The sequence below is a fragment of the Borostomias antarcticus genome (assembly GCF_949987555.1).
Source record: "Borostomias antarcticus genome assembly, chromosome: 11".
Lineage (NCBI taxonomy): Eukaryota > Metazoa > Chordata > Actinopteri > Stomiiformes > Stomiidae > Borostomias > Borostomias antarcticus.
Window position 1 is genome coordinate 3,350,532 of NC_140244.1, and position 10,714 is coordinate 3,361,245.

General features: G+C 47.8%; 2 protein-coding genes across 2 annotated transcripts in view; both read right to left on the reverse strand.

Annotated features, from left to right (window-relative positions):
• The window catches only part of cacna1sa (calcium channel, voltage-dependent, L type, alpha 1S subunit, a), a gene marked incomplete at both ends in the record, with an annotated part of 52,821 nt that extends 46,702 nt beyond the window's left edge, over positions 1–6,119 (reverse strand). The window contains 2 exons of the mRNA XM_084445724.1: positions 4,201–4,306; positions 5,932–6,119. Of these exons, the coding sequence (XP_084301850.1) occupies positions 4,201–4,306; positions 5,932–6,119 (294 nt within the window). The remainder of the gene's footprint in view (positions 1–4,200; positions 4,307–5,931) is intronic.
• Positions 6,120–7,501: 1,382 nt separating this feature from the next.
• On the reverse strand, positions 7,502–8,140 carry LOC311315123 (achaete-scute homolog 5-like; the record flags this gene model as incomplete). The annotated part of the gene is made up of 1 exon (XM_084445725.1): positions 7,502–8,140. The coding sequence occupies one exon, from the start codon at positions 8,138–8,140 to the stop codon at positions 7,502–7,504; it is 639 nt and encodes a 212-aa protein (XP_084301851.1).
• Between the last annotated feature and the right edge of the window lie 2,574 nt (positions 8,141–10,714).

The following is a 10,714-nucleotide window of genomic DNA, read 5'->3' on the forward strand; positions in this document are numbered from 1 at the left end:
CTATAGCATTAGCATTAGCACTGAGCTGGAAAGCATGCAAACAGGCTAACAGTCTGGGATGATGGTTAACAGTCTGGATGATGGCTAACAGCCATGGATGATGGTCAACAGTCTGGATGATGGCTAACTGTCGGGATGATGGCTAACAGTCGGTTGATGGCTAACAGTAGGGGATGATGACTAACAGTTGGGATGGTTGATGTTTAACAGTCTGGATGATGGCTAGCAGTTGGTTGATGGCTAACAGTAGGGGATGATAACAGTCTGGATGATGGCTAACAATCAGGACGATGGTTAACAGTCAGGTTGGTTGATGGCTAACAGTCGGGATGATGGCTAACAGTCAGCATGATGGTTAACAGTAGGTTGATGGCTAACAGTAGGGGATGATAACAGTCTGGACGATGGCTAACAGTTGGGATGATGGTTAACAGCATGTTTATGGCAACAGTAGGTTGATGCTAACATGCTATGCTCTGTTCTATTTGAGGCCTCATTGCTTTATAGGGTCTGAGTATCAGCACAGGAGAAAGGCCATGTGCAGGGCTGTTTACGGTGTAAATAAAGCAAAATGTCAATAACGTTTTTATAGATGTTTGCAGTGTCACAGTGCAGTGACGTGGCATTAAAACTTGACATGGCGTTAAGTTTAGAATCTGGCAACCCTCAAGGCTTTTCTAGTATAGTAGCCAACTACTGCATGTGTGTCTTTATTTGTATTCTTGTAACACAATCCCTTCAGTTTACACACATATAGCAGTAAATTCATATGAACACGATGTGTCAGACACACACACACACACACATACACACACACAAGCACACACACACAGACACACACACACACACACAGACACACAGACACGCACACACACACACACACACACACACACACAAGCACACACTCACACAGACACGCACGCACACACACATACACACACACACAGACATGCACACACACACACACAAACACACACAGATACGCACACACACATACACACGCAGACATACAGACACGCACGCACACACACACACACACACACACACACACACACACACACACACACAAGCACACACTCACACACACACACACACAGACACGCACGCACACACACATACACACACACACAGACATGCACACACACACACACACACAAACACACACAGACACGCACACACACATACACACACACACATACACACACACCCACACACACAATTCCGTTGCTGTTGTGTGTACAGTACCAGTACATTGATGAGGGGAGATCTAAATACTAAATATAAGCCATTTACACACCCAGTACCCATTGCAGGGGTCAGGGACTGAAGTGTGCGTGAGTGTGTGTTAGTGTGTGTGCGTGAGTGTGTGTGAGTGTGTGTGAGTGTGTGTGAGCAGCACCTGCTCCTCTCCATCACCTTGGTCAAGGACGTGTGTGTGTGTGGGTGTGTGTATGTGTGTGTGTGTGTGTGTATGTGTAGGCGTATGTGTGTTTGTGTGTGTGCGTGCGTGTGTGTGTGTGTGCGTGCGTGCGTGCGTGTGTGTGTCTGAGCAGACAAGCTGTTGTCACCCGCCGACCACAGTTCTGACGGGAACAGATCGTTTGCGTCTGACGTCACTATACGGCTCAGCTGTTGGATCCATCAGACTGAACACCAATCACACAACAGGGTGAACAGAGACCGGCGCATAACTGAATGGGGAATCATAATCATATATTGATCCCCTGCTCTGTGATTCAAACTTCCTGGTGATGAAGGGCGGGACATTGTTCTACTCGGTTCAGTAATGCGTTGAACATTGCGACGAACGTTCGCTTCTGTTAGCCAAATTTGAACGCAGCCCTGCACGGCTAGTTCATACCCATCCTCTCGACCATAACTGTTTACTGGCTAAATGTGGATTTAATAAATGAAAACTCGACAAATATTGAAACTAAACCAAGCGAAACGGTGTATTCTCACAGGCCCCCACAACACCCCCACAGGGGGCCGGCGGCGACCTCTCTCTTTGAACCACGGCCTAAATTAAGCCGGGACAGGATTAGCGTCGCTGCGAGTGTAAGTGTGGAGATGTCTGGGATTCTGGGGGGATGCAGGTCACTGGACCAATGCCAGCCTTGGCCTCCGAAGTCCTGTGTGACTGTCCAAGATCATCACAAGAGCTCTTGTGACAGTCATTTGCACCGTCATGTCTTTTGCGATGTCCTGTCTACTTCTTGCACCCAGGGAGGAATTTTTACAGCTCACTTTTCTGGCCCCCGGGTGAAACTGTTTTTTTGCTTCCCTCTGGTATATGTAGGGGTGGGACCTATGCACACCCTCCCATTGCTCTCTGTAAAGCACATTGTGTTGCCTTTGTGTATGAAATGCGCTATACAAATAAAGTTTGATTTGATTTGATTTGTCTGCTGTTGTCTAGTTAGCGTCATGCACCAGCAGTCCAAAACAAATTCCTAGTGTGTGTGAAAACCTACCTGGCAAAAAATCAATCTGATTCTGATTCTGATCAACTACATTACCCAGAACCGAACAGAACCGGTTCTGAGACGGGGGGCGGGGGAAGGAGAGAGGGGGGCGGAGCCAGAAGCTATCAGCGTTTGGTTTCTGTCCTCGGGCTGTTGTGATGTGAGCAGGATGTATGCGTCTAGCCCTGGAGGACAGGCTCATCTGGGCTGGGTCTGTCACACATGAATACTCATATACAGAAGCTGCCCTTTAGAAGGTATGTCCTGACGTTTACCACCGCTGAGCTGGAAAATCAGTATGTGGGCAAATAATTGTGCACTGTATAGCACACCAACACATGCTCCAGTAGTGGGAGCATGGGCGTCACGGGGGGGGGGGGGGGGGGACTGACTACCCAGGGGCCCAGTAGGGAGAGAGAGGGCCCTTGAAAGTCCTGGAATTTGTTTGGAGTGAGATTTTTTCACTCAGTCACAAGCACCTCACCGCCCCCCCCCCCCCCCCGAGACGCCCCCCCCCCACACACACACACTTTTTTTTTTATCACCAGTCACTGTTTTTCCCCCTTTTATTTTGTGTAGAGGGAGAGGAAGGGGGCCCACAGACATTGTTAATGTATAGAGCCCAGAATTTTGAGGAACGCCCCTGAGTGGGAGTGATTACAAAACAACACAAAGCAGCAAACCAACTGAACTTACAGTACGTTAGGAAACTGACCTGTTATATTTGAGAGATTGGAAACAAACCCATTCAATGACTGGACATACTATACTACTACTATACTTCTACTATACTACTACTATACTACTACTATACTACTACTATACATCTACTATACTACTACTATACTTCTACTAAACTACTACTATACCTCTACTATACCTCTACTATACTACTACTATACTATAGCAATTAAAACGAACATTAGAGCTGAGCAACATTAAGTCCATCACAGACAGACATCCAGAAACTACAAACAGCGTCAACTTTCTACAGCTAGATCAAATCACCGCTGATGAAGTCAACCTGGCTTGCGCCAAGGCCATCGCGCCCGGGAGAAATGTCACCAAGGTGACCTCACTGGATACCAGACCCCTGGTCCCGCCCGTAGATATGATGTTATCGCACAACTCGGTCTTGGAACAGCGCCAAAGCCTGTGTGGAGCGCTTGGATGGCACCGTCTGCAGTAACGAGCCATTCATCACCGTCCAATATTGTGGGACGATGATATTCATGTCCCAATTTAGAGGGACAAGCCGGAGAAGAACTGAAGCTGTGAGCGTCACCCTGATGTCATGAAGGTTCAGCTGTGATGGAGGCCGTAGTGCAATTCACACACACCTGCATGCAGGCACACACACACACACACACACACACACACACACACACACACACACACACACATTATTCAAAGCGCTTTACAATGGCCTCTCATTCACCCATATTCACCCATATCTTCACACACCAATGGTGGCAGCTGCCATGCAAGGTGCCAGTCTGCTCATTGGGAGCAATTTGGGGTTCAGTGTCTGGCCAGAGGACACTTCGACATGTGGACAGGAGGAGGCGGGATTCGAACCGCCGACCCTATGATCACACACACACACACACACAACACACAAACAACACACACACACACACTACACAACACACACACACACACACACACACAACACACACACACACACACACAAACAACACACACACACACAACACACACACACACACTCACTCACCAGGTTGCTGTTGGTGTTGTTGCTGTCCTCCTCGGGCATGGGCAGGTACACGGCCAGCGCCACACAGTTGGCGAAGATGGCCAGCAAGATGATGATCTCAAACGGCCTGGAGGTCAACGCTCAGGAAAAACACATCGGAGGCCAACGTCTGTCTTAGTTCCGGTCGGGCTCGGTTGGCAACGTTTCCCATCTGGATTCATACAGTAATGGTGGATCCCAGATAGCAAGCGGATGTGTGATAATTCTGGGCCATATATGGGCCGGAACGAAGCCACAAGAGCCAGATCTGGCCTGTATATGGCCCAGATCCGCTTGCTATCTGGGATGACTTATCAATGAGTCCCCACAGCTCATCGCTGCTTGACTCCTCCCACCACTACGGCACGGCTATACTCTCAGACAAAGGGTTGATTGATTTCTGTGTGGAGAACCTCCTTTGAAAACCTCATTTCGGAGCCATGTTGGTTCACGGTAGAATGTACCTTTTTTTTTATTGGTGGAAGATTTCATCATCTCCCATCTATTAAGGGAGTCACAACCACGGCCAGAGCTCCAGCCACACCTGAGAGAGGGGTTCGCTTGTTTTGTATCAAATTGCAGCACCAACCACCAGGAATCTTAGTAGTGCAAGGAGATCGACTTAATCAATAAAGTTATTTCAGGGTCATCTCTGTCTGTGCTGGTGCCACCTCAGTAGGGAGTGCCCCATATAGCCTGGGAAAAAAACAGGACACATGCAGGGATGTTCGAGTGACAACGATAGATCTGTGACCAGATTGTGTGACCTACATCTGTAGGCACCTGCGTCAAGATGGATCTCTAGCAGCCGCAATTTCATACGACTGTTGGGAGGTCAGAATGGCGCGTGCATTCTTGAAAGTTTATATTTAGTGTGGGGATGTTAACAAAAGTTAACATTTTAACAACTTCACTGAACAACTTATTCCGAAAAATATTAATAATTTGGGCGTGCGTACAGTAGGTCTACTGCTATAGACTGCTTTCAGACTGCAAGCTCCTGGTTCTACCAGTGGGGGCGCTGTGACGCAGCATTCTCTCAGCTTAACGTGTCTGTTTTTAGCTAGTGACATGGAAAGACAGCTGTCCATCCTCTAGAAATATCACCGTGCTGCCTCAACAAACTCATATTTTGCATATCCAAAAAGTGCCATCAACGGCTGTGGTGGATTGGTACACAAGAATAGCATTACTAGAGACTGAGTGGTTGGTGCTTACCTAAGCAGAATGGCAGGGTAAGTGTTGATGTGTAGGACTCAGCCAATAGTGTTCTTGTAATAGTAGTAACCTACTTTAAGTAGTAAATCTAATTTTGTGCTTTAGCTGATGTGTTCCCAGATAGCAAGCAGATGTGTAATAATTCTGGGCCATATATGGGCTGGAACTAAGCCACAAGGGCCAGATCTGGCCTGTATATGGCCCAGATCCGCTTGCTATCTGGGTTCTGAATATTGTCTAATTCCACTTGATGCTTTGTTTGAACCTATGGAGTAAACTGGCTTCATTTTCAAAGTGCTGTCAAGCTAACAACCTGATTGGGCTGAATTGGAGTTTGATGCTAAACCTGCTCAACCCACAACAAATGAGAATCTAATTCGATGTCTTCTAACTCAATGGCCGAATCCAATTAGACCTTTCCAGCACAATTATCCTGTAGCCTAATGAACATGCCCATGACCCCATAACCCTTGACCCCTGTCCCCTAAAGGATACTTCCACTCCACGATGTTGATGCAGGCCTTGCGGATGGGGTTCTTGAGCGTGAGGAAGAAGAGCGATCGCGCCGGACGAGGGTTTCCCCCGGTGGCCAGCAGCTTCTTCAGCTTCTCTTTCTGCTTCCTCTTCAGAGTTTCCTCGTCCATAATGTAGGACATCATTGGCGGGTCGCTACCACCCTCCATCTTGGCTCCAACGGGAGGGGGAAACCGGCTCGAAGAGGAGGCAGGTCAACAAGACAGCGGCTGGAGCTGGGATACGCCGTATTCCGACAGGTTAGCGAGCGACGTAGCTATTTCCAGGCGTGAGCTGCGACGCGTAATGAACACTCCTTCTTCTTCTTCTTCTTCTTCTTCTGCTTCTCACTCCTTACCTGTCCTCTCTTCTCTCCCCCATCTGTCTCTCCCTGTCCTCTCTCTAGCTCCGTCAACCCTTGTCTGACTGACTCTCTCCTTGTCTTTCTGCTTGTCTCTCTCTCTCTCTCCCTCTCTACCACTCTCTCTGCCTGTCTGTGTTGAGTATTGGTTGGCCGAACAGTTGGTCAGGACAGAGGATATATATTTAGACAATGAGTGTCATTCCTCTGGGGAGGGTTGACATGAGGGGACAGGGGAACATATATGGCCCCTAGGCGAGGGGGTGGGGGGATGGGGGGGGGGGGCAGGGTTCAGGGGCGACGGGGGCGGGGGGGTCACACGCAGCAAGTCTAGGGGGCTGGTTTAGCGGGGCCATTGACAGTTGCGTAATACCTCTTAATTGACTAGTAAGGTGTAGCGATGGCCTCTTACTGACCAAGTCCTCAGGCTTTTGGTTATGTGTCCTTTGAAGACTTTTGATTGCCTTAGATGACAGACACACATTCTAGCACAGTAGCCAATGGTGTTATGCCGCTCGTTCATTGGCTACTCACCCAGATTACCATATACGTGTCTGGGGGTAGAATAATTAATGGGAGTCACAGAGGGAAATGTGTTTGTGTATGACAGGATTATGGTTGAATGTGTATCAACAATTGGAGGTTCTCGCACATGCAACAGAGCCTACTATGGGTTTCGAGTTGCACTCTTATCATACCTATGCTTTGTGCAAGATGATACTTTGTGTATTGCGTCATGCTTTGTATATTTAGACACTAAACACACAGCAAAACTTTAGTGAGAAGTCAATTTGGCAATTTGGCCTCCCAAGATCAGTCATAGTGTTGCCTCTACTGTACGTTCCAAAAAAACACATAGAAAGATGAGTCTCATTTCTTTATTGGTCTAGAACAATGGCAAAAACTAATATTAACAGACGTGAAATTAATATTGAGTCTTTGATTTTTTGTTTTATCAAAACTTGTTGGCGTCCTAAAACATTTCATCATGTGGTGGTTAAAACAATGGTAGAAGAGTGCATTAAAAATAATTATTAATTAAATTCAATGCTTGTTAGTGCACAGGTTTGCTTTTCTCAGGGTTCGTCCTTTTCAAGCGCCCGGTAGGAATCACCTGAGCATACGGATGACCATCCAAAACAAGCCAGGTGTCTTTTCTCACAGTACTTCACTTCCCAGAATGCCCTCCTCCTAGCTCCCAGAGCCCTCTGACTCCCCGCAGTCCAGTCCAGAAGAGGAAGGGGAGGAGTCAGAGAGGGAGTGGGGAGGCGACTCTCCGTCGCTGCGCCCTGAGTCCTCGAGCGCGCAGGAGGCCCCGGGCCCTTTCCCCTCCACCACGCCCTGTAAGTATTTAATATAGCGAATGGCCGCCCTCAGAGTCTCCACCTTGCTCAGCCGTTTCTCTCTGGCGCCCCCTGGCAGGTGGTCGCGCAGCTTGGCGTAGCCCTGGTTCACGCACTTCACTCTCTGGCGCTCGCGCTCGTTCCTCTTCTGGATGAACGCCGGCTCGAAGGGGCACTCGTAGACGCCGAAGCGGCCGTGGTGGAAGGAGGGCAGGTAGGGGAGAAGGCCGGGGCCGTGGTGCCCCCTGAAGGAGCCCTCGTAGAGGCCGAGGCCGCCGGGGTCCACGCCGGAGGGGTACAGGACGAAGGGGACGGCGTGGGCGAGCGAGGCGGAGCCGGAATGCCGATGGTGGTGATGGTGGTGGTGAGAGAGGGTGCGGTTCTCCGAGTGGCCACTAGGGGGAGACAGATTGTATGTCAGACCGCTACCCCTGTTGAGGTACGTGGGGCGCTGGTCCATGAAGGGGTGGGAGAAAGTGGCGCTCATAGTCTGGCTCTTTTTAAGTCCTGGTCGAAGGTCCGGGGGAAGGTATCGGCTGAAACAGAGACTTTACCCCAATGGCACTGAAGTGAATAACGGTGAAATGGCGCGGAGCAAGATCCTCGGAGGTACGGCGGCACGCCGATGGACGCCTCTCTCGGCTTCTTCCAGTTACATCCAGTTTTCAGGTGAGTGATGTCGTCCCTTCAGGTAGGCGAACGGGCGGAGTCTCATCATCAAACACGACGGGTCTCTTCTGATGATCTGTGGATGCAGGTAATAGCAGATGAAAGGAGTTTAGTTAAACAAGCTCTTCATCTCCCACAGAGCAGCTCTATAGGATAAGGATCTGGCTTGCATATAGCCTACTTAAAGATGAAATGAGACGGTATAAACTTCAGAGGTAGGAGATTAGAAAGAGGCTTTTTGAGTCATCTGCACAACCTCTGATGGTAATTTGACTTTAATTGGATCCGAAGCGATGTAAAGATCTTTTGAAGTAGAAAAAGAGATTGACAATTCCTTTATTACTTACATATATAGACAAGACTTCAGTGCCTCTTATTATAGAGATGTCAAATTGTTTTGTTTGGTCTACATCTGTGTGCTTCTGCACCAACTGACCAAAGCAAATCTCTAGTAGTGTAAAAACTACCATAGCTAATAAAGGTGACTCTGGTCCTGATATCACACTGTAGCCGCACTGTAGATACGTCGGAACCTGGCCGTTTTCTAAACGCCGGTACGAGTTCCACATGAAACAAATCAAATCTGACAGCGTGTCACATTAAAGGGATACAAACCGGAGTGTAATTTCCCTCAATAATCTCTAAATATGTTCTAATCCCTCTCTCTCTCTCTCGCCCCGCTGTGGAGATGACACAGCTGGCTGGAGCTCATAGAGAGAGGAGGAATTCCCCTCACTTTAAAACAGTGTCGGATGTCCCGGAGTAGGAGAAACGCCTGCCAAAACCACTTAAGAGGAGAGTGTGGCTTGTGTATTACACTGTAAACAGTTGCATTCAACACACAGCGTAGAATCAGAATGGGTTTTATTAGCCATGATAGTGTTTACACATACTAGGAATTTGTTTTGATCAATTGGTCGTTAACACTGATGGAGACAACGTTAGACAGGACAGTGCAGACACAGGACAGCGCAGTTGAGCAGTGCAAAATACAAAATGGTGTGCGATGAATGTATACAGTGTGTGTACAGTGTTAATGTGTGTGCGTTGAGCCTAGAGTGGTGTATTGCTGGAACATTTGCAGTCCCTTGCAGCAATTAAAACTGTCTTTGATTTCACTATACATCGAAAAAGAATATTTCAGAAACCATATCAGAAGCAGTGCGTTATAAAATCGGTGTGCTCTTTCCCCTCTTACCTTCGGATGCACAGGTGGGAACCTGTCTCCTCCACACGCGTCTGTAGAACCAGACCTCCTGGTCCTCAGGGGGCAACGGCAACTCTCTAGCCAGGTGGAGGTGCTCTCTCCCTGGGATGAGTAGCTCCCGCGGGTCCCTGTGCCGTGCGGTGGTGGTGGTGGTGGTGTTGAGGGTGTGTAGGGGAGTGTGACAGGTGAGTGGAAGATCCAGGCTCTTACCTGTTCTTACCCCCGGTTGCCCCGCCCCCTAAAAGAGGGGCGGGCGACGGTGGAAGATGATTATGCAAATGAGGATATCGGGTGGGGGCTTAAATATAGATACAGATAATCTCTCAATGTTTGATATAAGAATTAAATTATATAGTACTTTGACATCAAACTAACTCTTATTGCCGTAAACAACATTGAATTTAGGTGGTTGAAATTCATTGTGCTAGTATTCTACGCACATATTTGTAAATTATTTATCGTGTTATTTTGTCAGCTTCAATTAATACTATCCAGCGATCGCTTGTTTTTCTTTACAATAAAAGAGACCTGTGTCCATATCTCTCGTTCAGTCTCTTAAATCCACCTGAAATTACCACGCAATGTTAGTTGCATCTAATGACAAGGTATAGGCCATCAAAGACCTGCATCACACAATGACTGTTTGCCGTTTCCTACCCCTAATCCTCCATTTCCCAAAGCAGATTAAATAGTCTGGTACTATTGGTGGATCCCTCTTCTAAAGGAAGCACGCCCTTCCTTCTCGCCCTAAGCCACCCCACTCTTCCTCAGAAGAACTAAATATCCTTCTCGCCCTAAGCCACCCCACTCTTCCTCAGAACAACTAAATATCCAGTTGCAAACTCGGATGTCTCCTTCATTATGATGGCAGCCATCCCCAATGAGAAACGTCTACTGTAATGGACGCTTAAGAAATGTGCGTTTGTTGTCTTATGTCATACAAGATCTTTACTGTGAAAGTGACCACTATCCTATTAGACATATATGTTGTCCTATGTGATAAGATATATTACAATATGTTGTCCTATGTGATTAGACATATATGTTGTCCTATGTGATTGGACATATTACTGTATGGTGTCCTTTGATTGGACATATGTTGTCCTATATGTCTGGAATATGTAGAGAGTGGGTCGTATGCCCACCTCCCTTGTTCTCTGTAAAGTGCATTGTGTTGCCTCTGGG